Source organism: Puma concolor, chromosome D2 (genome assembly GCF_028749965.1).
Source record: "Puma concolor isolate L17-30 chromosome D2, mPumCon1.1.hap2, whole genome shotgun sequence".
In the NCBI taxonomy this organism is placed as follows: Eukaryota; Metazoa; Chordata; class Mammalia; order Carnivora; family Felidae; genus Puma; species Puma concolor.
Genome location: NC_141677.1, coordinates 45,682,997 through 45,710,336, shown reverse-complemented (window position 1 = coordinate 45,710,336; position 27,340 = coordinate 45,682,997). Strand labels below are relative to the sequence as shown.

Genomic DNA, 27,340 nt, shown 5'->3' with positions numbered 1-27,340 from the left:
GGTTTGGGCTGCAAAGTGGACCCAGGGGTCCAGTTTACTTGGAAATTATGAAGTTAAAGTAATTGTGGGATGTTGTGTCCAGAAACTCTTTATTTAAAGCTGTGCATCTCTTCAAAGTAACTTAGATCCTCCAAGCTAGAATGGGATATTTTCACCTTTTTCTTTTTTTTTTAATGAATCAACAATCGGTATTACCGTATTTTTAATTACCTGTATAGCTAACAATACAGTGTTCTATTAGTTCCCAGTAGTATAGGGATTCAGCAGTTCTGAACATTACTCAGTGCTCATTGTGATAAGTGTATCATTAATCCCCATCACCTATTTCACACATCCCCACCCACCCACCTCCGCATTGGTAGCCATCAGTTCTCTGTAGTTAAGAGTCTGTTTGTTTTCTGTTATGTTTTTGATTGTTTCTGCTATTGCATTTTGATGTTCTGTAGTGTGTAGCAGGTATTAATCCCAACCATTACAATTTTCATCTCTGAAAGTTTAGATCTGTTTTGTATTTTTATTGTCTACTTCACATATTCAGTATTTCCTTTATCTTAAATATCTGGAATACAGTTATAATTATTTTTTAATGTTCTAGTCTACTGATTCTATCATCTGTATTGTTTCTGGGTTTGTTTCTGTGGATTGATTTTTCGTATTATGGGTCGTATTTTCCTACTTCTTTGCATGCCTGATAATCTTTGATTGAATCCTACTCATTTAGGCTTTTACTTTGTTGGACATTGGATATTTCCTTATATGATTTGACTTATTCTGAGATACATTTATGTTTGATCCTTACAAGGCATTTAAATTTTAGATGGGTGAGCAGCTTTTAGGGTTCACCCTCCCCCCCCAAAAAAAAAATATATCACCTGATTCCCCTGAATTACAAGGCTTTTCACTGTGGCTAGTGGGGACATGAACTTGCCCCAGCTCTGAGAAAGAACAGCCTAGGAATTGTTTCCTTGCTTTTCTGAGGGAAGTTCTTTCCCTTAAGTATTTTCTTCACATATTTGCTCATTATTACTCAGCTACATATTCGATGGGGCCCCTTTGTATATCCAGAGTTCTTTGAACAGCTCTCTTCTCTGGTACTGTGCTGTACAAACTAGCCACCTTCATCTCCCCGGGCTCCTGGTTCCATCTCCATAAGAGAGACTGCTACTGGTTGGACTGTGAATTCTTCCTTCCTGTGTCACTCCCTGGGAACTCAGGCAATTATAGGGCTTACCTTATATATTTGCCTTCTTAGGGATCATTGTGCTATATGCTATTTGATGTCCGTTGTCTGAAAACTGTTTCATAGATTTTGTTCAGTTTGTTATTTTCATGTGGCAAAGTGAATTTGGTCCCTGTTACAACATTGTGTCCAGAAATGTAAAGTCTAGATTCATGTATGTGTTATTATGATAGTCATTATGTTCTATATCCTTGAAGTCTAAAAAATAAGGTTTTTTTCTCTTCATGAGGACTTAATAAAAGAATTGGGGCACCTGGTGGCTCAGTCAGTTAAGCATTTCTCTCTCTCTCTCTCTCTCTCTCTCTCTCTCTCTAACTTTTTTTTTTTTAATTTTTTTTTTTCAACGTTTATTTTTGGGACAGAGAGAGACAGAGCATGAACGGGGGAGGGGCAGAGAGAGAGGGAGACACAGAATCAGAAACAGGCTCCAGGCTCCGAGCCATCAGCCCAGAGCCCGACGCGGGGCTTGAACTCACGGACCGCGAGATCGTGACCTGGTTGAAGTCGGACGCTTAACCGACTGCGCCACCCAGGCGCCCCTCTCTTTAACTTTTTTTAAATGCTTATTTATTTTAGAGAGAGAGAGAGCCAGAGTGGGAGTGGGGGAGGGGCAGAGAGAGAGGCAGGCATAGAATCTGAAGCAGGCTCCAGGCTCTGAGCTGTCAGCACAGAGTCCAGTGTCAGGCTCGAACCCACAAACCATGAGATCGTGACCCGAGCTGAAGCCTGACACTTAACTGACTGAGCCACCCAGGTTCCCCAAGCATCTGACTCTTGGTTCAGCTCAGGTCAAGATTCCATGGTTCCTGGGATCGAGCCTTGCATCAGGCTCCAGGTTCCAGAGCCTGCTTGGGATTCTCTCTCCCTCTCTCAAAATAAATAAGCATCAAAAAAAAAAAAAAAAAAAGCATGTAAGGATCACCTCCAAAACTAATGGTCCATTCTTGTTTCTGTCTCTTGTTTTCTCTGTTTTAGCCTTTTGATTTGACTTGATTTAAAATTTTATATTAAATTGAAATACAGTTGTATCTATTTATGCTTAATTATGATTTATATGTTGCCTATATAAAAAAACATTGGAGAAAATATACAGATAGAAGTTTGGTAGGACCAGGTTAAAAATAAATGAGGAAATTCTATTAAGAAACAGTAAGGAATAGAATGAGGTAAAGACAAAATTCAAGCCTTTTGTCTTGGTAGATTTCCTAGGGCCTACCACAAATACAACTTCAAGCTTAGAAGCAGGGGCAGAGATGGTTGTTAGTGGCCCCTTTACTTTTTAGGAAGGACTATTAAAAATAGAAAACCCTTACCACCCTTGGGCCAAGTATGGGTTATATTTTGATTTTTTTCTGTATCTCAACCAAGTAAGGTATTGCTATTAAACTTTCATTTGTTGGGGCACTTGGCTGGCTCAGTCGGAAGAGCATGTGACTCTCGATCTTGGGGTCATGAATTTGAGCCCCACATTGGGTGTAGAAATTATTGGAAAAAAAAATAAGCCTAAAAAAACTTTCATTTGTTATTGGTAGGTTACTTAATTAACAGTATTTAATTTCAGCTTATTAGTGAAGGGTATCTTTATCCCTTCCCACTTGTAAGATGGCCTGTTCTAAGGTTGTATTCATTTTTTTATTACTCTTTGACTTCCTACTTTCTTTAATTTATCTGCATTTGATATAATTGCTTCATGGAAATTAAAATATTAACTGATACAATGGTAAAAGATTTCTACCTTGTTTTATTTTTAAAGTTAAAAATTTCTTTTAATTTAGTGAGAGAGAGAGAGAGCATGGGCAGGAGAGGGGCAGAGAGGGAGAGAGAACCCCACACAGGCTCCAATGTGTCAGTGTGAGATCATGACCTGAGCTGAAAATGAAGAGTTGGGCGCTTAGCCAGCTTAACCAGGTGCCCTAATTTCTACTTTCTCTATTTTACAGGTTTTCTAAGTTTACTTATTTTGAGAGAGAGAGAGAGTGCATGTTAGTGGAGGCATGCGTGTGAGCAAGCAGGATCTGGGGAGGGGCAGAGAGAGAGGGAGAGAGAGAGAATCCCAGCATTCATATTGCAGTTGGTGCAGAGCCTGATGAAGGGCTCAAACTCAAGAAGCACGACATCATGACCTGAGCTGAAATCAAGAGTTGACAATCAACCAACTGAGCTACCCAGGTGTCCCTGAGAGAACTTACATTTTTTTTTAATTTGGAAAATAATTTAAATTAAAATTTTTTATTTGGAAATACTCCCCCCCCCCTTTTTTTAATGTGTTTATTTTTGAGAGAAAGAGATAGAATGTGAGTGGAGAAGGGGCAGAGATAGAGGGAGACACAGAATCTGAAGCAGGTTTCAGTCTCTGAGCTGTTAGCACAGAGCCTGATGTGGGGCTCGAACCCACGAACTGCAAGATCATGCCCTGAGTGGAAGCCAGATGCTTAACAGACTGAGCCACCCACGTGCCCCAGAAATATTTTCAAAACTACAGAAGAGTTGGAAAAATAAAATAGTACAAAGAACACTCCTTATCCTGACTAACTTAACATGTATTTTTTTCATTTGTTCTGTGTCTATATTTGTCAGTATACATCCATATACTTGCATACTTTTTTTTTTTTTTTTTTTTTTTTGGATATTTAGGTCACATATATCCTGGCCTTTTACCCTTAAATACAGTGTGCATTTCCTACTCAGTGCTAGGTCCACATCATAGTACTCAAACTAGTAAATTTAACATTGTTCCAATATTTTTACCTAAACTGTTGTTTCAATTTAGTTAGTTGACACAATAATGTCCTTTGTAGCATTTTCTTCTCTTCTGGTACAGGATCCAGTCTAGGGTGAGGTATTTCATTTAGCTGTTAAATCTCTTTAGTCTCTTCTAAAACTGGAGTATTTCCATAATCTTTATCTTTTATGACTCTGACACACCTGATCCCTTAAAGAAAAGGCATCTCATTTTGGTTTAGTCTCAAGCTTTATCTTGATTGGATTCAGGTTATTCGTTTTAGATCCAGATACTGCATAAGTGATGGTGTATTCTTTTCAGTGTATCACATCTGGAGGATGTTCATTATGATCACCCACACAAGGGGTTGTCTATGCCTCTACTGTATATAACTGTTTTTTTTCCCTTGAAACTAAAAAGCAGTCTTTGAGGAGATACTTTAAGACTATTCAAATACCCTATCTTTCATTAGACTGTACTCTTAGATTTAGTATACATGATGATTCTTTGATGATCCAGTGTTTATTACTATGCTGGTTACAAAATAATCCCCATCTCTCACACTCCCTCCACATTCTTCAGCACTCTGCATGAGCCCATCTCCCTTTTTTTTTTTCTTTTATCAGTATAGACTTATGAATCTCTCTCTCTCTCTTTTAATGGTTTATAATTCATTACTTATTTTGGAGCTAAATTTGTCCTCTTTTGGCCTTTTAAAGCTGACTCTTTTGTGCCTGTAACATACCATCTTCTGTATGAGCACTTCTGTACTTTTTTGGCAGAACACAATATTCCAGGCTCATCTTGTACCTCTGCTCTAGCCCTGGAATCAGTTTCATTCTCTAATGAGTCCCTCTTCCTATGGGCAGTGGTATTAGAGACTAGGATCTTGGTACTAGATGTGCTCATTGCTTCTTGGCCCTTTTAGCAGATGACAGTAGAAAACATGCATGTATATGTTCACCTGCATACATGTTTCTGCATATGCATATATCTGTTCTAAAAATCATGAATGCATACTATCTCCAATATTAATCTATCCCCATAGGGTTCTTTCTTGCCTTCTCTCTTAATCTTGACTCCCAGCAACATCAACACATTGACTCAATGCACAATACAATATCTACAATACACCTAAAATAGAGAATTGCTTTGTCCATGTATTACAATAAGTCTAATGTACTCAGGATTTTTATTTTATTTTAATTTTTGCAATCCTGTATTTGCCCCACCCAGTGCTGCTACCCACTGAGGGTATTAAGTGAAATAGTATGTTTGTAAGTTGCTTTGATTAGTTCTGTCTGCCTGCCTCTTAGTCTTTCTTTCTGTTTTTTCTTCAGTGTATTTGGTATTCATTTGAATTATGAATACGTTTTTTTTTTTTTTCTGGCTTGCTTCCAGTTTTAGTTTTTTTTTCCCCTTCCATTCTTATTGATTTGTTTTTTGAATATTTACAGTGGTAACATGCTTCCAAAAGTCACAAATACACAAAAAGGTAAGTTCAGTTAAGAGTCACGTTGTTGAGATATGTTTCAGCCCATCAGCTACCTTGTGTAGAGAACCAACTTCATTATTTTCTACTTTATCCTTTCTGTGTTTCCTATCTTATTCATTATTTAAAAGAAGCCTTCAATGCCCAATATGGGGCTTGAACTCACAACCCCGAGATCAAGAGTTGCATGCTCTACCTACTGAGCCAGCCAGGCACCCCTGTGTTTCCTTTTTAAAAAATAAGCACAAATTATCTCATTTTTCTTCCTTCTTATATAAAAGGCAGCATCTGTATGTGCTCTTTTGTGCTTTTTTAAATTTAATAACTCTTGGAAATCACTCTGGGTTTATCCTCAGAGTATATATAGTTCTAATTTTTTTTATGTTGGGTTTAGATTGCATTTTTTCCTGTTTTTTTTTTTTTTTTGTTCATTCTCTTACATGTTTTCATCTCTTATTTATTTATTTTTTAATGTTTGTTTATTTTTGAGATAGAGAGTGAATGTGTGAGCAGGGGAGGGGCAGGGAAAGAGGAAGACAGAATCCCAAGCAAGCTGTGCACTGTTAATGCAGAGCCTGATGTGGGGTTGAACCCTGAGCTGTGAGATCATTACCTGAGCTGAAATCAAGAGTCAGACAGTTAACCAACTGAGCCACCCAGGCAGCAGACATCCCTGTTTACATCTTTTAAATTGTAGTTACACATGTGTAGGTAATGTAGATACACAAATACAGTGTTGGTAAAATTTTGTATATTCAGTACATCACTATAATTATTTGGTCCTAATTTCAGCTGAAGATTATTCAGGTGTTTTAGGATTTAGCTTTGCTTACTATAAAAGACACCCCAAATAAATTTTTAAGTAGGTAGCTTACTTTTCTCAGTCCTTGGCTGTTTACCTGTGGACTATTTTCCAGTTGCTGTATTGTCAGAGTCGAGTTTCCTCTGTGATAGTGTTCTGTCATCTCTATACTATTAAAGCATATAGAAGGAATGGGAAGGTGTGAGCAGTGATCCATTCCTAGACCAGGACCCACAAGGTGTACTGTACTTCTGTTCACTCATCATTGACTTGGACTTAGTCATGTGCCACACAAGCAGCAAGAGAGGTTGGAAGATCAGGACAAGCATGTATGCAGCTACCTATTCTTTTTTTTTTTTAAGACAGTTTTAAATGTGTATTCATTTTTGAGAGAGTGAGCGCATGCATGCTTGAGCAGGGGAGGGGCAGAGAGAGAGTGGGACAGAGGATCCAAAGTGGACTCTGCTGCCAGCAGCGAGCCCAATACAGGGCTCAAACTCACAGTGAGATCATGACCTGAGCCAAAAGTTGGACACTTAACTGACTGAGCCACCCAGGTGTTCCTCTAACTACATATTGTGAAAGAAAAAGAAGAGGAAATGAATGTTTTCTAGCCATAGGTGTCTCAGGATATTTATGGCTTCTCTTTTCATATTTCTAAATTTGATAATCCTCAGCTTAATACAACTGGTCCATTATATACTTAATGACATTTTTAGTTATAAAACATGATGCCCCTAATTCAGCTGATAATTTTATCATGGCTCATTGTAGTATTTTTTATAGTTGTTGAATTGTAGGCTAAGTTGTAATAGTTTTCATAAAGTGCCAAGGATTGAATTTATGCTTTGTTATCTGGATATTTTGCAGTTTATGCACAAATTATGATATTTTAAATTCTAACATGACAATAGCCTACCTTTTTTTTAACTTTTTTTTTCTTTTACATTTTAAAATTTATTTTTGAGAGAGAGGGAGAGAGAGAGGGAGAAAGAGAGAGACAGGGCACAAGTGAGGGAGGCCAGAGAGAGAGGGAGACACAGAATCCAAAGTAGGCTCCAGGCTCTGAGCTGTCAGCACAGAGCCTGACCTGGGGCCCGACTCACAAGCCGCGAGATCATGACCTGAGCCGAAGTCAGATGCTTAACCCACTGAGCCACCCATGTACCCCTACAACAGCCTCTTTTTAAAAAGATTTTGTTGTTGTTGTTATTATTATTATTATTATTATTATTATTATTAATTATTATTATTATTTTAATGTTTATTTTTGAGAGAGAGCACACAAGCAGGGGAGGGGCAGGGAGAGAGGGAGACAGGATCCAAAGTGGGCTCTGTGCTGACAGCAGAGAGTCCGATGAGGGGCTTGAACTTCATGAACCCTGAGATCCTGACCTGAGCTGAAGTGGATGCTTAACCGATTGAGCCACCGAAGCGTCCCCCCTGCCCCCACCTCTTTTTTAGTTTAGAGGGAGAGGGGGAGAGAGGGAGGGAGGGAGGGAGAATCCTAAGCAGGTTCCACGTTCAGTGCAGAGTCTGACATGGGGCTTGATCCCACGGCCCTGGGATCATGACCTGAGCTGAAATCAAGAGTTGGATGCTCAGCTGACTGAGCCACCCAGGTGCCCCAGTCATGGCCTGTTTCTATAAAGTCATTGCTACCAGTTACCACTTTTGACATATACTCAACAAATAACTGAGTAGTAGTGTGCCTTGTTCTTCATGTAGCTAGGAATTAACAATTTTTTCATAAAAATAGGCCATTTCTTTAAAAGGTATTTACGGAGTTTAATTGAATCCGGTAGAAAAGATTTTAAGCTCACATTTCTCCCTTGTACTTATAGACTGTATTCTCTGCATAGTGCTCTGTGTTAATCTATTATAAATGTCTTGTTCTTAGCAGTGTGGTTTTCTTTTTCAATGTTTGTTTATTTTGAGACAGAGTGTGCATGCGTGCACATGGTTTTGCGTGTACGTGGAAGGGGCAAAGAGGGGGAGAGAGAGAATCCCAAGCAGCCTCCATGATGTCAGTGCAGAGCCCAATGCAGGGCTCCATTTTAGGAACCAGTGAGGTCATGACCTGAGCTGAAATCAACAGTCAGATGTTCAACTTACTGAGCTACCCAGGCATCACAGCAATACATTTTCTATTTAATTCAGGGATATCTGCCTTTTTTTCCTCAAATAATTTAATCTAAATATTTAATAACACATGAAAATCTTTTTAAGGTTTTTTTTGTAATAGGGTGGAACAACTTGAGATTATGTGATTATAATTAAAGGAAAGTTCTAAAAAGCTAAAATGGGGTGCCTGGGTGGCTCAGTCGGTTAAGCGTCCAACTTTGGCTCCGGTCATGATCTCACAGTCTGTGAGTTCGAGCCCCGCGTCGGGCTCTAGGCTGACAGCTCAGAGCCTGGAGCCTGCTTCTGATTCTGTGTCTCCCTCCCTCCCTCTCTCTCTCTGACCCTCCCCTGTTCATGCTCTATCTCTCTCTGTCTCAAAAATAAATAAATAAACATTAAAAAAAATTAAAAAAAAGATATCACTCCTTCTTTAAAAAAATAAATAAAAAGCTAAGTTATCCTAATCTTTGTTAAAAAAAAATTTTTTTTTTTTTTTAAACATTTGTGTGAGACAGAACATGAGTGGAGGAAGGGCAGAGAGCTGGGGAGGGTGGGGTTGACACAGAATCCAAAGCAGGCTCCAGGCTCTGAGATGTCAGTACAGAGCCCAACACGGGGCTCGAACTCAGGGACCGTGAGATGTCGAAGTTGGATGCTTAACTAAGTCACCCAGGCGCCCCCGTTATCTTAATCTTTGTAAACCTTTCTCCCTCAGATTTCCTCTGCTTCTATCATCCATCTTTCAAAAAACTCCTTGGGGCGCCTGGGTGGCTCGGTCGGTTAAGCATCCGACTTCGGCTCAGGTCATGATCTCACGGTCCGTGAGTTCGAGCCCCGCGTTGGGCTCTGTGCTGACCGCTCAGAGCCTGGAGCCTGTTTCAGATTCTGTGTCTCCCTCTCTCTCTGCCCCTCCCCTGTTCATGCTCTGTCTCTGTCTCAAACATAAATAAACGTTAAAATTTAAAAAAATTTAAAAAAATTAAAAACTCCTTAATGTTTAAGGGGCACTTGGGTGGCTTAGTCGGTTGAGTGTCTGACTTTGGCTCAGGTCATGATCTCACGGTCAGTGAGTTCAAGCCCCGCATGGGCTGTGCACTGACCGCTCAGAGCCTGGAGCCTGCTTCGGATTCTGCGTCTCCCTCTCTCTGGCCCTCCCCTGATTAACTATGTCCCTCTCTCTCTCTCTCAAAAATAAATAAACATTAAAAAAATTTTTTTAAACTCCTTAACGTTTTTTTTAAAGCCAGATTTAATTTCCCCTTTTTGAATTGCCACTAAAGTACCACAGGCACATGTGTGCATGTGAACTCTCTCTCTCTCTCTCACACACACACACACACACACACACACACACACACAGTTGTGTGTTGCAGCACTTGATTCTTTCAGAACTCATTTCGTTGTACAGCCTGCTGATTGAATTACTGGTTAGAGTGTGATTCTGTTCTCATGATATCCTTGTGTGGGTAAGGCTAGATGAATTCTAATCAGCTTACTATTTTTGTCCTCATTTAGTACATAGTCTTCTTTAAAACTCAGAAATAAATTTGGTACTGTTAAAAAAAATTCATATGGCTTAAAAGCAATTATCCAATTTTTTTCCCTTTTGGGAGCCATCTCAGTGAAGGATAGCATAATATTGTCATTTCTTCTTAGCTTTTGGTGAAGGAATTCTTTCCTCTGCTTTGTAATTATGATTCAATAAGCCAATCTGTTAAGCATGGCCTTGGCATTAAAATTGTAAAGACCCAATTTTTATCCATTGTTATCATAGAAACTGTATTCTCTCTCATGGATAAATGCTCCCATAGGTCTGTTACTGGAATGTTTTCCCCTTAGCTCTAATAGAGTGTTGTACTTAGGGTTCTTGTTTGTCGTGCCCCTGGAGAGTTGAATAAAATAGTATGTGTTTAAGATTACTAAGATTGAAATATGTTAAAATGATTCCAGATCTTTAAAATGTTAGAGTATTGTTGGGCATCTGGGTGGCTCAGTCGGTTAAGAGTCTGACTCTTGGTTTTGGCTCAGGTCATGATCTCACGGTTTGTGAGTTTGAGCCTGCATCAGGCTCTGTGTGGAGCCTGCTTGGAATTCTCTCTTTCTCCCTTTCTCTGCCCACTCCTGTTCACATTCTCTCTCTCTCTCAAAATAAATAAATGTAAAGAAATATAAGGGGCGCCTTGGTGGCTCAGTTGGTTAAGCCTCCGACTTCAGATCAGGTCACAATCTCATGGTTTGTGAGTTTGAGCCCCACATCAGGCTCTGTGCTGACAGCTCAGAGCCTGGAGCCTGCTTTGGATTCTGTCTCCCTCTCTCTCTCTGCCCCTTCCCCACTCACGTTCTGTCCCTGTCTAAAATAAATGAACATTTTAACTTAAAAAAATGTTACAGTGCTCCTTTTTTGTTGTTTGTTTTGAGAGAGAGAGAGAATCCCAAGCAGGCTCTGAGCCACAAACTGTGAGATCATGACCTTAGCTGAAACCAAGAGTCGGACATTTAATCGATTGAGCCACCTAGGCACCCCAAATGTTTGAGTATTCTTAAGGAGCTTTCTTACTTATTTTGTAATATTCTCCTTATTAGATTACAGAACAAACAGAACCCACAAATATTTTAACACAGCAAAAAGTTAAGGAATTTGTTTAATGTGATATGTCTGGTTTTTAAGCGAGAATAAAATTAACAAGATTAAAGGTAAGCCTAGTGTAGTGGTGCAGTCAGAATGACCTAGTTTAAACTTAGCTAGGTTGCTGAATGATAAGGATGATTTCATCTTCCATGAAAAGTCGATTCTTAAGTGGTATTTTTGCAGGTACTATACACAGTCACTTTCACTGAGTGAACTTAGCATGTGACATAGTATTTTTGTGTAGTCTCCATAAACAGTTCACTTCAGTGCATGTGCAGTTGTCATACATCATTTTGGAATGATGTAAAGAGCTCAGAGTCTGTCAGTGTTGTCCTTACCCCCCAACCATTGCCCCTTGTGTGTCCATGTGCATGCCACCTGCAGATTTTTTTATTTTAATTTTTAGATAATAGTATGTATCTTCATCTCCTCCTCCCTTTATTAAACCTATATTAATCACATAAAACTTTGAAATAATAGTTGAGGATCTAATTAGATCCACTTTCATTTAGTTAAGTACTAAAATGGTAAAAAGTCAAAACCTTTCTTTAAAGTTTATTTATTTTGAGAGCATGAGCCATGAGTGGGGGGAAGGGCAGAGAGAGAGAGAGAGAGAGAGAGAGAGAGAGAGAGAGAGAGAGAGAATCCCAAGCAGATGTGGGACTTGATCCCACAAACCCTGAGATCATGACCTGAGCTGAAATCAAGAGGTGAATGCTTAACCAATGGGACAACCCAATCACCCTACAAAAACTTTTAAAATAACTGTATTACTGGGGTGCCTGGGTGGCTCTGTCAGTTAAGTGTCCGACTTTGGCTCAGGTCATGATCTCGTGATCTCATCTTTTCATGAGTTTGAGCCGCACATAGGGTTCTGTCCTGGCAGCTGTGAGCCTGCTTTGGATTTTCCGTCTCCCTCTCTCTCTCTGCCCCTTCCCCCGTGTGTGCCTCGATACCTGCTCGCTCTCTCTCTCAAAAATAAATAAATAAATAAATACATTTAAAAAATAAAATAACAGTATTACTAAATCTCTTTGTTCAACAGAGTAAATAGAAAGTTCCTTGAATATGTCCCTTTAATATAAGTTATTTGGTTATTCTGTATCCTTTTAGGCTTTAGGGGCTTTTCAAAAAGAATTTATTTTGGTACACACAACATGGAATTTACCTCTTAGGAAATTTCTAAGTGTACAATACAGTATTATTGTTAACTGTAAGCACAATGTTATACAACAGAACACTAGAACTTTTTCATTTTATATTATTTTTTTGTATGCAATGAATAGCAGCAGCCCCTTATTTCCCACCTCCCTTAAGGTCCTGGCTACTACTCTGCTTTCTTTTTGTATGAGTTTGACTGCTTTACATACCTTACATAAGTGGAATCATGCAGTATTAGTCCTGTTAGGCTTACTTCATTTAGCATAACATCCTAAAGGTTCATCAGTATTGTAGCATATGATAGGATTTTCCTGTTTTATGGCTGATAATAGTCTATTGTATGGATATATCACATTCTCTGTATCCGTGGTTTTTTTCTTTTTAAAAATTTTATTTTTGGGGCGCCTGGGTGGCGCAGTCGGTTAAGCGTCCGACTTCAGCCAGGTCACGATCTCGCGGTCCGTGAGTTCAAGCCCCGCGTCGGGCTCTGGGCTGATGGCTCAGAGCCTGGAGCCTGTTTCCGATTCTGTGTCTCCCTCTCTCTCTGCCCCTCCCCTGTTCATGCTCTGTCTCTCTCTGTCCCAAAAATAAATAAACGTTGAAAAAAAAAATTAAAAAAAAAAATTTTATTTTTAAGCAATTTCTACACCTAACGTAGGGCTCGAACTCACAACCCTGAGATCGAGTTGCATGCTCTACCAACTGAGCCATCCAGGTGCCCCTATCCATTCATCTTTTGATAGGTTTTCACCTCTTGGCTATTGTGAATAATGCTACAGTGACCATGAGAGTGAAAAATTTTCAAGATCTTGATTTGAATTTTTTTGATAATTGGTTCTATTTTTTTCCTTTTTTTTTTTTTTAATTTAAATTTTTTAGTTAACATACAGTGCAGTATTGGTTTCAGGGATAGAATTCAGTGATTCATTACTTAGATACAACACCCAGTGCGCATCAAGAGTTTCCTCCCTAATAGCCATCACCCATCTAGCCCATCTCCCACCCACCTTCCTCTGTCAACCCGTAGTTTGATTTCATTAAGAGTCTCTTGTGGTTTGTTTCCCTCTCTTCTCTCCCCCTTCCCATATGTTCATCTGTTTTTTTTTTAATTAAAAAATTTTTAATGTGTATTTATTTTTGAGAGAGAGAGAGAGAGAGACACAGTGTGAACAGGGGAGGGGCAGAGAGAGAGAGAGGGAGACACAGAATCTGAAGCAGGCTCCAGGCCCTGAGCTGTCAGCACAGAGCTCAATGCAGGGCTTGAACCCATGAACCACGAGATCATGACCTGAGCTGAAGTTGGATGCTCAACTGACTGAGCCACCCAGCTAGCTGCCCCATCATCTGTTTTGTTTCTTAAATTCCACATATGAGTGAAATCATATAGTATCTGCCTTTCTCTGATTTATTTCATTTAGCATTATACTCTCTAGCTCCATCCATGTTATTGCCAGTGGCAAGATTTCATTCTTTTTCATTCTTTTTGATGGCTGAGTAATATTCCATCGTGTGTGTGTGTGTGTGTGTGTGTGTGTGTGTGTGTGTGTACGTACGTACACACTACATCTTTATCCATTCATAAATTAATGGACATTTGGATTCTCTCCATAGTTTGGCTATTGAGGGAAGTTCTATTTTAACGTGTTTGAGGAATCTCCTGTTCCTCAATTGTTTTCCATAGTGGCTGCACCATTTAAATTCCCACCAGCCAGTGCACGTGTATTCCAGTTTTTCTCTGCATCCTTGCCAACACTTGTTATTTTCTGGGGTTTTTTTTATAATGGCCATTCTAATGGGTGTAAGGTGATATTTATTACGATTTTTACTTACATTTCACATGTGATTTGTGATGATGAACTTTTCAGAAACCTGTTGTTTCTTTCTCTTCTTTGGAGCAATTTCTGTTCTAGTCCTTTGCCTATTTCTTAAATCAGTTTTGATTTGGTTTTTTGTGAGATTGAATTGTAGGTATTCCCTATATATTTTGGATAGTGACCCCTTATTAAATATATGGTTTGCAAATATTTCTTCCATTTATAGGTTGCCTTTTTATTCTTTTGATTGTTTCCTCTGCTGTGTAGAAACCTTTCAGTTTGGTGTAGTCCTGAGCCACAGCCGGATGCTCAACCAACTGAGCCACCCAGGTGCCCTTATAATGTGTTTTGGTACCAGGAAGTGTGAGGCCTCCAGTTTTTTTGTTCTTTGTGAAGATCGTTTGGGCAATTCAAGGTCTTTTGTGATTCCATATGAATTTTAAGTTTGTGTTTTATCTTTTCTGTAAAGAATACATTGGGATTTTGATAGGAATTGCATTGAACCTATAGATCCCTTTGGGTAGTATGGCCATTTTAACAATATTAAGCCTTACAGTCCATGAACACAAGATGTCTTTCCATTTATTTGTGTCTTCCTTAATTTATTTCAGTAATGTTTTGTACCTGTCAGTGTGTACAGTCTTTTGCTTCCTTATTCTTCAGGTTTCTTTTTCTTTTTTCTTTCTTTCTTTTTTTTTTTTAATGCTTTTGTAAATGGGGTTTTCTTCATTTCCCTGTTGGATTTGGATTGTTCTTTTGTAATTGTATAGAAATGCAACAGATTTTTGTATGTTGAGTTTGTATCATACAACTTAAGTGAATATTAGTTCTAACAGTTTGGGGTTTTTTGGTGGAATCTTTTGAGTTTTCTTACACACAAGATTGTGTCATCTATTAACAGATAAAATTGTACTTCTTTTCCAATTTGGATATTTTTTATTTTTTTTATCTTGCCTAATTACTTTTTGGTATGTCTATGTTAAATAGAATTGGTGAGAATGGCCATTCTTGCCTTAATACTGATCTTGAAGGAAAACCTTTCAGTTTTTTACTGTTGAGTGTGTTAGTTTGGGGCTTTTAATATGTGACCTTTATTATATTTAGGTAATTTCCTTGTATTCCTAGTATGTTGAGTGTTTTTATCATGAAAGGCTGTTCAGTTTTGTCAAATGCTTTTTTTTTTTTTATTTTTGCACCAAATTGTGATGATGGACAGAATTTTGTCCATTCTGTTAGTTTGATTTATCACATTAGTTGATTTTCATATTTTGAATTATTCTTGCATTCCATTGATAATTTTTCTTGCATTCCACTGATAAATCCCACTTGGTCATGGTATATGATCCTTTTAGTGTGCTGTTGAATTCAGTTTTCTAGTATTCTGTTGAGAGTTTTTCCATCTGTATTCATCAATGATACTGTTCAAAGACTTTTGAGATGAGTTAGAATAGTGTATCCCAGTCTGATTTTTATAACAGTAATACTTGGTAAGATGTGTTTTCATGTCAGTTATTTCATTTCTTCAGTGCAATTCTCTGTTAGATGAATAGACCACATACTCCCAATTTTCTTTTGGAGATGCTAGTGTCAGAATTACACATCATCACTTAGCAACTATTACCATTAATATTATTAATAATAGGTAATACTTAACAGAGCACATATTCTTTTCGGCACTCTTCTAAATGTTTTATATATTTTCATTTAATCCTCAGATAAGTAAAATGTTTAGTAACTAATAGTAGGGCTTACTGTTCATCTGGATTTTAATACAGACCATCTGGTTCCTAAGTCTGCTTAGGTATATCACCACTCACAGTTAACTGGAAGGTGGTCTATTTAATTTAGATCTGCCCTGCTGTTTTGTTACCTGTGAAACCAAATACCTTATTATTATCCAGAAGATTATTATTGGAGATCAATGCTTTTTAAAAAGAAGTATAGTGATTGGGCTTTGAGGCACCTGTTCTTTCCAAATGTCCTTTAACTTCCTGGGCTCATGACTATGCTTTGGGTGTCAGAAGTTGCTTAAATGAAGAATCTAACAACTAGCAGGCATATGGATTATATAGCTGATGTTTGAGAGAAGAACAGTAAGAAATAGAGAGCTAGATTTTAAAATTTATGCTGGATCTTTTCTATGTGGTAGTACCTCAAGAGGCCTGATTAAATCATTGTTGGAGTGCATAAATTGCTTTAGATTACTAATGCATCCTCACTTTATTTAAGCCGGTATGTAAGAATAGTGGGTTTATTTATACGTAGTATAGGTGAGAGACTATGCAAGTTTCAAAGTAGGATTCCTTTTAGTATTACGATTTTTCTGACACATTTAATATGCAAATCAACTTAAACTTTATCTTTCAATAAACTAGTTATTGTAGAGCTTACACTGTTACCTTGATGTCACAACATGGTTGTTTTAAAGATACTATTTGGAAAAAGATAACTTTGATGCTTGGTTCCTGTTATGTTCGTTTACTGCAGCTAGTAAGGGAGGAAGGTTATTTGTTATGTAAATTTTTGGCCTGTCTTAAAAGTATGTTTCCTAACTTGTACTTTTTTTTTTTTTTTTAAGTTTGTATATTTATTTAGAGTGAGCAAGTGCCAGCAGGGGAGGGACAGAGAGAGAGGGAGAGAGAGAGAGAATCCCAAGCAGGCTCTGAACTATCAGTGCAGACCCTGACATGGGACTTGAACCCACAGAACCATGAGATCATGACTTGAACGCTAAAATCAAGTCAGGTGCTTAACCAACTGAGCCACCCAGGCACCTCCCAACTTGTACTTCTGTTTTTTGTCTGTAGTACTGAAAGTGTGAGTTATTATACTCTTATAAACAGAAAATCTCTTAAGGAGATCAAACATTTATTTGACGATTAAAGAACAAACTTGAACATAACTTTTGTAAAGAATGGCAAAAGTGTTCTCAGCTTTTGTTTAATCAGTCACCTTTTTTTAAAAAAAATTTTTTTTAATGTTTATTTATTTTTGAGACAGAGACAGAGCATGAATGGGGGAGGGTCAGAGAGAGGGAGACACAGAATCTGAAACAGGTTCCAGGCTCTGAGCTGTCAGCACAGAGCCCGACGCAGGGCTCGAACTCACGGACTGTGAGATCATGACCTGAGCCGAAGTCGGTTGCTTAACCGACTGAGCCACCCAGGCGCCCCAATCAGTCACCTTTTAAAAGTGAAGATTTTTGTGCTTTTCATACAGATTTAATTCTATGGATTTGATTATACGGGTTCATGGTTCTTTATTCTCAATTCTGAAATTGAGAATGTTAAAATTAAAAATTATTTTAAGTTTATATTAAATTAACTTGCCAGCACACTAACCTGGACTGAGGTGGAGCATGTTCATTTATATCTTTATCCCACTTCATGTGAATATGCAGACATTTTGCTGCAGAAATCATATATGTATTACGTAGTACTGCTTTAATTTTTTTTTTTTTAACGTTTATTTATTTTTGAGACAGAGAGAGACACAGCATGAACGGGGGAGGGGCAGAGAGAGAGGGAGACACAGAATCGGAAGCAAGCTCCAGGCTCTGAGCCATCAGCCCAGAGCCTGACGCGGGGCTCGAACTCGCGGACCGCGAGATCGTGACCTGAGCTGAAGTCGGGCGCTTAACCGACTGAGCTACCCAGGCGCCCCTACGTAGTACTGCTTTAGATTCCACTGTATGTAATATATGTTACGTAATATATGGTAACTACTTTTTAAAATATATATATGTAACTACTTTTTAAAAATTTGTAACTACTAATTTACACTAATAGTTACTACTAATATTTAACTATTTAAATATATGTAACTACTTTTTAAAAATTTGAAAACTTCTCAGTAATGGTACTCATCTGGCCCCCCATAGTTTCACTTACATATGAATATACAGAACTTTATTACTTTTCATAAGCTGCCTTATTTCCACCACTGGAAAAATATGGAACATGAATCAGTAGTAGGAGGAATACAGTATATGTTGAGTAGACTGTGTTGATAAGTAAGTTAGTACAAGATTGGTAATAGTTGCCCACAGCACTAATTGTTGATTTTGTGGCAGAATACCACAGTGATTCCATAGGCATGAGAGCACGGTGGGAATACAAGCTAGGTATTGTCTGTCCTGCTTTGTCTAGGATATATGTTTATGTATTTAAGTTATTCTTAGTGAATTTTTATTTATTAAATGAGTTACTTTTATACTGATGCAAAATAAGGAAACAGGTGACCTTTTTCTCATCTCTCTAGTCTCCTACAAAAGCTGTATATAATGCCAGACATTGGAACCATCCAGACTCAGAAGAGCTGCCTGGGCCACCAATAGTAAAACCTCAGAGTGCCACAGTAAGTGAACTGTACATTTTGTTTCATTTTTTGTTTAATAGATTATAAATTAAGCCATTGCTATCTTTATTCACAGTTTGAAAATCTTTGATTTCAACAGTGTATTTTGGACTTCCTCATTAAAATTGAGTGGCTTCAGCTTAATCATTGGAAAAGTGAGGATTATGGACAGGATAATGGAAAATCTGGTGCTACTAGTTTATAGATAAGAGCCTTAAAAAATATTGGACCACTTTTTACCCTTGACCCACATTTTCTGGAATTACTGTATTTAGTGTTTTAAGGGTAAATTATTCCATATTTGAATTTTGTAATTAGCTACTAGAGCTATATTATAAATTACATCCTACATAGATCTTAGTGGTTCATTTACTTTTCAGAGGAGAGCTTTATCCTTCATTCCAGTAATACCTTTCCGTTCAAAACACATTTGAAAAGGTTATCAAATTATTTTCTTCAGAATAACTGAAAGGACCATAGATTAATATTTCTAGGTTAATGGTAATACCTCAGTCGTCTGGAGCTATCAAGTGATGAATTCAAAAGAGTTAGGGATAGAGATCTCTATATATACAGTTCCCTGTCTCCTTAAGTTGAGTATATTCAACTGTGTTTACTAGTATAGAATCATCATTGTGTCTATTAGTAATTATATACCAGCCTTTCATTATGACTATTTATACCCTAAATTGAAGATTCTTGTACCTTTTCTTTTTTTTAGTGTTTGTTTATTTTTGAGACAGAGAGAGACATTGTATGATTGGGGGAGGGGCAGAGAAAGGGGGGATACAGAATCTGAAGCAGGCTCCAGACTCTGAGCTGTTAGCACAGAGCCTGATGCGGGGCTTGAACTCACAAACCGCAAGAGCATGACCTGAGCCAAAGTCGAATGCATAACCTACTGAGCCACCCAAGCACCCCCAGATTCTTGTACTTTAGAAGTTCTTTTGTCTATCTGTTGTAGTTTGATTGTCCCTTTCCTAGCTTTTCTCAGTGTTATGTATGTAATTGTGGTTCTTTATTCCTTCTAATGGTCCTGGAGACAAATAGATTGTCTGTGAAATCTGAGGTTAAAAAAGACCAGAAAGAATTCCCGAGTGGTTCTTTTGTTGAGTCTTACCTAGTAGTGCATGGAATTTCAAAGTAGCCCTTTATGACCTTTCAGAGGCTTTTCCCACTTTTTTTTTAAGCCAAATTTACTAGGTAGATGAGTTATTACTATTTTTTTATATTTATTTAGAACAATAATTTAATACCTTTATTAATAGGTGAGGCTGTCTTCAAAGGAACCAAATCAAAAAGATGATGGAGTTTTTAAGGCTCCTGCACCACCACCCAAAGTGATAAAAACTGTGACAATACCTACTCAGCCCTACCAAGATATAGTTACTGCACTGAAATGCAGAAAAGAAGACAAAGAAGTAAGCAGCTGTATAGTTTTACTGCACGTGGATAAATTTTTGTATGTAACATTTAGCCTTTTAATGTCTTGAACAGATATCCACGAACTTATCTTTTCCTAGTACTACCAATGATTTTAAAAACATTTCTTTTAGTTGCCATATATTGAACTGTTTTATACACTTTTAAATGAAGTACAGCAAGCCCGTAGATTTAAGTATGCTAGTTCGTGGTTATAAAAGAGGAGGACTTATTTTTCTTGGCAGTTATATACAGTTGTTCAGCATGTGAAGCACTTCAATGATGTGGTGGAATTTGGTGAAAATCAAGAGTTCACTGATGACATTGAGTACCTGTTAAGTGGCTTAAAGAGCAGTCAGCCTCTAAACACACGTTGCCTTAGGTAAGATCTTATTTTTATATTTGATAATTATGTGCATGCTATATCTTATTAACACTTTCCAGCCGAGTAGAGCCAAACATTTATGAGTTTATTATCATGAATGTATTTTATAGTCAGTGATAAGTTAGAATGTGATTGATTTCTCATGAGGAACTTGATTCTACATGGACAATGGAAAGTTGGATGATCATAGCCATTTAGTATAGTACAGTCTTCAGTTTACAGATGCTTAAAAGAAGTGTTACATTAAAAAAATCATTAAAATTATTTTTCATCCCTAAATTTTAGACAAGTAATAAATTTGTTTTAAGCATGTTTTGATTTGGATCATCTTTTGCATACTATAATAGATTGAATATCTTAGTTTGAATTATCCAGTCAATTGGAATATATCCAATCAAACATTGTCTATAGTCCTGATACAACAAAAATGTTAGTTACAAAAAGTAGCTGAGACCTTTCGCTTTTAATGGTAGTAGTAATACGCTAAAGACTACTGTATGTTAGTTACATTTTTTAATATAGCATACCTAATCACTGTGCATCAACAGGTTTTTAATAATTCATTTTGCCCATGTGTTTTATATTGTGATCTCAATGGGTAGTGCTTTGACACCCCTCACCTCTCCCCATTTGCTTGTTTTGGTATTGCACAAACAAAAAACTAATGCACTAGCTATTTTCAGTCCCCCTAACCTAGTCTGTTTTCTCCTAGTGTTATTAGCTTGGCTACTAAATGTGCCATGCCCAGTTTTCGAATGCACCTGAGAGCACACGGAATGGTAGCAATGGTTTTTAAAACCTTGGATGATTCCCAGCACCATCAGGTATTTTTAAGTTTCTGGGATTAGGAAGCATTATTTTAAAATTTTAGTCTATTTAGCTATTGAAAAATATCTTCATTGGTTATTCATATATGAGTATTTCCTAATTTTGGGTTCAGTTAGTTTTATTTGCTGAATATATAGAGCTTAATGCTAGAAGTTTTTTGCTTAATACATTATTTAAGGATGTTTTCTCATGACCCTGTTTTCTCTTAATTTGTTAATTTATACTATTAAAACATCATTCTGATTTCATACCTAACATACTATACCATACTATACTGAATATTTCATTCTGTATGCATTGATTTCCTTTAATCATAAGATGCTGAAAAAAAAATCTTTAATTATTCTATTGAAAGCATGAGAAAAATGGTTTGAAATTTAAAAAAAATATTTAGACATTTTGTTTGGATGTTGAATCTAGTTCTAGCCCATTGTGAAAAGAAATCTCATTTTCATTATGGCTTTGACACTGTCTCTTAAAAATCAAGCATATGTAAAAAAGTTGGGTTTAACATTTTTCAAATTGGGAAAAAAATCATTTATCATTATCAGTAGTGGTGTTTTCAGATCATTTTATTATATTTTTGCTCAAGGAAATTATGTTTTAAATGCAGATTAGGTGACACAGTTTGATAGTGAATATTCTGAAACTGAAAACAGTGTACTTAACCCTGAGTTGGGAGAACTCCATTGCCAAGTTGTAGCAGATACAGAACAATGAGAGGAAGAGAAAAGAACTAAGAATTAATTTGCTTTGTTACACAGTTAGGAGAGGACCAAGGCATTAGTGTGTGCTCTTGGGGGCAGTGGATTTCCCAAGGCCTATACTGTGACATCCTAATTTCTAAAAATAATTTGCTCTGTAAGCATTTAATTAGTCACCTAGTCAAAAATTTTTCTACTTTGGGAGATTTAGAGTTTAAATCTTTAGATAATTATGTTTCTGTACATATGAAATAAGTGTAAGTACAAAATACTCCAAATGTTAGACTATCCCAACATAGACCATTTTGTTAATATTAATGGTTACCTAAAATTTAGGGGCGCCTGGATGGCGCAGTCGGTTAAGCGTCCGACTTCAGCCAGGTCACGATCTCGCGGTCCGTGAGTTCGAGCCCCGCGTCGGGCTCTGGGCTGATGTCTCAGAGCCTGGAGCCTGTTTCCAATTCTGTGTCTCCCTCTCTCTCTGTCCCAAAAATAAATAAACGTTGAAAAAAAAATTTTTTTTAAATATATTACCTCAGTACTCTGGCTTTTAGTATCTATTATAAGCAGAGTATGCTGATAACTGCCTGATTTCAGTGATTTTGAGAGCACATTATATTAATGTGAAAACATTTTTTTTTTAATGTTTATTCACTTTTGAGAGAGAGAGACAGAGTGCGAGTGGAGGAGGGTGAGAGAGAGAGGGAGACACAGAAACTGAAGCACACTCCAGACTTTGAGCTTTTAGCACAGAGCCCGATGTGGGGCTTGAACCCATAAACTGCAAGATCATGACCTAAGCCCAGCATCAGACACTGACTCAGCCAGCCAGCCAGCCAGGCACCTCCTGCTTGATATATTTTAAAGAAATGAGTCTAAATATGTTTATTTGAGCATCTTAACTTTATAGTATTGACACAAACTCAGATGTGTTTATTTTATAGAAAAAAAAAATACCTAAGTGGTACAGATTTTAAAACATGCTCTTGATTTAGAATTGAAATTCAACTTTATCAACTATAATATCCTAAAGTGAACTATTGTATAAAAACAGGGGTGTGTGTGTGTGTGTGTAGCTGGAAAAAATGTTTTATAAACTCTTAGCACAGAATGGCTAAGAAAATATGTAATTCCACTTAACATTTTTCTAGTTTGGGAGCATGCATATAGGGAGCACTGATAGAAAGGAAAATTTTAAGTACTGATAGAAAGGAAAATTTTAAGTAACAGACCTTTATTCATTTAATTCATATTTTCCTAGAGTATGCCCCTTAAGGGGGCAGTTTGCACTGAATATAACATTTTTAAGGCTTCCAACAAATCTCAAAACAGTCTCATAAATGAAAGTGTCACCAGTTGTGTTCATTAACTTTTATTTTTGTCTGTTGAAGAATCTGTCCCTTTGTACAGCAGCCCTCATGTACATATTGAGTAGAGATCGTTTGAACATGGATCTTGATAGAGCTAGCCTAGATCTAATGATTCGACTTCTGGAACTGGAACAAGATGCTTCTTCAGCTAAGCTACTGAATGAAAAAGACATGAACAAAATCAAAGAAAAAATTCGAAGACTCTGTGAAACTGTCCACAACAAGCATCTTGATCTAGAAAATATAACGGTAGGTTTCTTCCTTCCGTCCATTATAAAATGAAAATTACTTTCAGAAAGTTTTAAATTAGTCACAGCAGGTGTGTGACTTTGGACAGATCATTTAATCTCCTGGTCAACAATTGGGCAAGTTCTTCTAAGGCTTAGCTCTGAGCATGATTCTGTTCCCTGCCTAAACTAGCCCATCTATGTTTAGATTTTTTGCCAATAAATTTTCTGTTGTGTTCTGTCTGTCCTTTTGTCTTGCTTGGGTTTTTTTGTTTGTTTGTTTGTTTTTTGTTTGTTTTGTTTATTTTGTTTATTTTTTTAGTGTATTAACTATATTTAGACTGTTAGGAATTTGAATTCTTATTCTCTGTAGGTTTCAGGAATAAAGATCCAGAGGATTTTCAGGGGCAGTTTAAATGAGCATTCACATATTCCAGAGTATCTCAAGGTGTCTGGTTAACTCCTCAAGAGCCCAAGGCTCTGAAAGAAGTTTCCTGCCAGCAGCAATTGGGGTCATGGCCAGTAACCCTTAGGCTCAACACAACTCCCGAAGTTTAAGATGACTGTGTTGCTTCTGGTTGATTCTAGTTCTCCTTTCCTTTGGCTGCTTTACTTGTAGAATCAGTAGTATCCCCACAGGTTACTAGGTCAGTAGAAGATAATTGGCCTTGTCATTTTGAAAATGTATGCTTTTAAAAAGAAACATAATAAGAAAGAAAATGAATAATTAAAGACAAATGAAGAGAAAGAAAAACTCTGGTCCGGTTGTAAATACCACTTACTTTACTGTCGTGACTTTACTATTCTGGGCTTACTGTAGTGATGGTCTTCAATCATTATTTACATATAATTTTGTCACGATAGACATATCGTGTATCCAGGCTGCTAACACTGCATGTCAAGTTCAAGACTAGTGAATCTGAAACCCTAAAAGTAACAGGATTTTTATTCAGAAGAGATAAGAAAATATACAGAATTTAAAAACAAAACAAGCAAAAAATCCCAAGCAGCTTTGCAAGGAAAATAAAGAATTACTGACAGGGACTCAGAGTAGAAGAAATACAGTTAGCTTATAAATATGTGGAAAAATGTACAAGTTTACTATAGTTCGAAAAATTCAAACCAAAGCAATAAGATATCATTTTTTATCCTTTGGCAAAAATTTAAAGTGATAGCTAGTGCTTTTGAGGATTCAAAAGCAAGGTGTACTGATAATACCTACACTTTGTTCCTAGAGTTAAATGTTACAACCTTTGTGGTAAATTATTCCAATATAGTGTATTACAGTTAATACATAGGCACTTTGATTCAACAGTCCTATTTTTCTATCTTTGTGCCTCTGTTCTATAGAAAGAACAGTATCAGCATTTATTTTATTGAATTGACAAATGATAGACTTTTTTTTTTTTAAGTGAGCTCCGTGCCTGATGTGGGGCTCTAACCCACAACCCTAAGATCGAGAGCCACATGTTCTATGCCCTGAGCCAGCCAGGGGTCGATAGACTTCTTTCTTTTAAGCTTATTTATTTGTTTTGAGAGAGAGAGAGATCTCGAGCAGGGGAGGGGAAGAAAGGGGGAGACCGAGAATCCCAAGCAGTCTCCATGCTGTCAGTGCAGAACCCGATTCAGGGCTGCTCAAACCCATGAACTGCAGAATTATGACCTGAGCTGAAACCACAAGTTGGATGCTTAATGGACCGAGCCACCCAGCTGCTCCTAGATAGACTACTTTTAATAAGGGGTTTTCTCTGTAAAAACAAGCCAGTGGTTTAAAGTGTTTCTTCAACTTAGACTAGCCTGATAAAAATTAGTTCAGTTTTACTTATGAAAGCACTTACTGTTACAAAAAATACTATGGGCTGGTAGCATGCAGTGAACTTTTCTAAAGTAAAACAGTCTGTAGAAGTGTTGCCTCAGAAATCTCACCAAGATTCAATATTCATTAATGATGCCTCTGATTTTTAGACTGGGCATTTAGCTATGGAGACCTTGCTGTCCCTTACTTCTAAACGAGCAGGAGACTGGTTTAAAGAAGAACTCCGGCTTTTGGGTGGTCTGGATCATATTGTAGATAAAGGTATGACATACACATGTATATAACATTTTTAATGTTACTTAAAGCCTGAAAATAATCTATTTACATACTTCAAAAAAATAATGACATCAATTTAAACATATTTTACTTTTATTTTTTTTAAGATATATATATATTTAAATGTTTGTTTATTTTGAGAGAGAGAGGGAGGAGAGAGAATCCCAAGTAGGCTCCAACATGGGGCTCGATCCCACAAAGGGATAAACCGTGAGATGATGACCTAAGCCGAAATCAAGAGTTGGATGCTTAACCAACTGAGCTACCCAGGCATCCCTGTTATTTTATTTTTTTTAATGTTTATTTGAGAGAGGGAGGGAGGGAACATGTGAATGTAACCGGGGAGGGGGGGAGCAGAGAGCAAGGAGAGAGAGAATCCTAAGCAGACTCTGCTCGTGGGGCTTGATCTCACAAACCGTGAGATCCTGACCTGGTCCAAAATCAAGAATTGGATGCTCAACTTACTGATTACCCAGGTGCCCCAAGATCTGTTCTTTTAGCAGCATCTTGCAAATCTCTGACTTTTAAAGGAAAAGCCATTAGCACTCTGATATTGGGGAATTATGGAAATAGCAACAATAAGAGTTTCCTATATTTCAACATTTCAGTGTTCTATAAAACTCCGAATAAATTATATTCAGAGAGGTTCTGGCATGTTCGTGGGTGCAGATGGCGTTTAATGTTAGTTAAGGAGATAAATATTGAGGTGATGAGACATACTAATTTTGTATCCATTTTGTTTCTCCTAGTGAAAGAATGTGTGGATCATTTAAGTAGTGATGAAGATGAAGAGAAACTAGTAGCCTCATTATGGGGAGCAGAGAGATGTTTACGAGTTTTAGAAAGTGTGAGTATAAGTATGGACAACTATGTTGAGAAAATTGTGACTGAGTGGGTGAGAGACTGTCAGATATTTTTTATGAAGTATCCCAAAAGTTTACTTTGCTAATCCAAACTGAAATTATAATGCATTCGTTGAGCAGCCAGTGTTAATGAACAAGCTAAATAACCAGTTTGGTTTAAGAATGCATATTGTCACTCTTTAGGAAACCTTGCAGGTTAAGTTTGTTTTTATTATAAAATGTCCTTGTTCTTTCCTTAATGTGGAATTCTGCTTAAATATATTGTTTGTGGAAAATGGTAATTAAGAGCTGTCAGGTTTTTGTTTTGTTTTTTTAATCAATAAGGATTTTCTTGATTTAGCTATTTGAGCCAGATCGTAATCACAGCTCTTAATAATATTTGACTTTGAAGAATGCTACTGTTGAACTGTGTATGCCATAAGTATATTTGTTCTTTGGCTTTTATGAATGATTAAACCTAGTTCGGTGTAGGTTATAATTTATGCTGGCAGTGCATTTCAGGATAATATAGAATTAAAAGTTCTTGGTGTAGACAAAATTGAAATTTTTCCTGCTCTTTTAGAGTGCTTCAGGTGCATTACATTAAACAGGTAGCATTTTTTTATTCTAAATTAATCCATTTAGGGACTTTAATAGTTTATAAGTTAGAGACTGCTCTTTTCTGACATTGAGAGTGATTGGTAATTCATTACAGTGAATGTGTAGTTCAGAATGTTACTTATGAGCAAACAGTTGTAAAAATGCTTTAATTTTATAACAGAGGAATAGCTCTATTATTCTAAATATGGAACATGTTGGTTATTCCCTTAGATGACAAGGGCTGATTCTTCCCTATCTTTGTCTTTACAAGGGATCATATGTTGTATGTAAATGAATAAAAGCTGTGTATTGCCACAATTATTTAATATTTTTCCCTTTTAGGTAACAGTACATAACCCAGAGAATCAAAGCTACTTGATAGCATATAAAGATTCACAGCTCATTGTTTCTTCAGCTAAGTAAGTTTTTTTGAAATATCATGCAGTTTATTCAAAGCATTTGAGTTGAGGGGCGCCTGGGTGGCTCAGTTGGTTAAGCTTCCGACTTCGGCTCAGATCATGATCTCACAG

The 27,340-nt window shown here is 37.1% G+C and overlaps 1 protein-coding gene across 2 annotated transcripts in view; it reads left to right on the top strand.

Annotated features, from left to right (window-relative positions):
- The window catches only part of WAPL (WAPL cohesin release factor), a 93,199-nt gene that overhangs the window by 47,619 nt on the left and 18,240 nt on the right, over positions 1-27,340 (top strand). For both annotated transcript variants that reach the window (XM_086680183.1, XM_086680181.1), the window contains exons 5-12: positions 18,245-18,340; positions 19,609-19,761; positions 20,008-20,144; positions 20,860-20,971; positions 23,071-23,298; positions 25,242-25,353; positions 26,118-26,215; positions 27,153-27,229. In XM_086680183.1, coding sequence (XP_086536309.1) covers positions 18,245-18,340; positions 19,609-19,761; positions 20,008-20,144; positions 20,860-20,971; positions 23,071-23,298; positions 25,242-25,353; positions 26,118-26,215; positions 27,153-27,229 — 1,013 coding nt within the window. The remainder of the gene's footprint in view (positions 1-18,244; positions 18,341-19,608; positions 19,762-20,007; positions 20,145-20,859; positions 20,972-23,070; positions 23,299-25,241; positions 25,354-26,117; positions 26,216-27,152; positions 27,230-27,340) is intronic.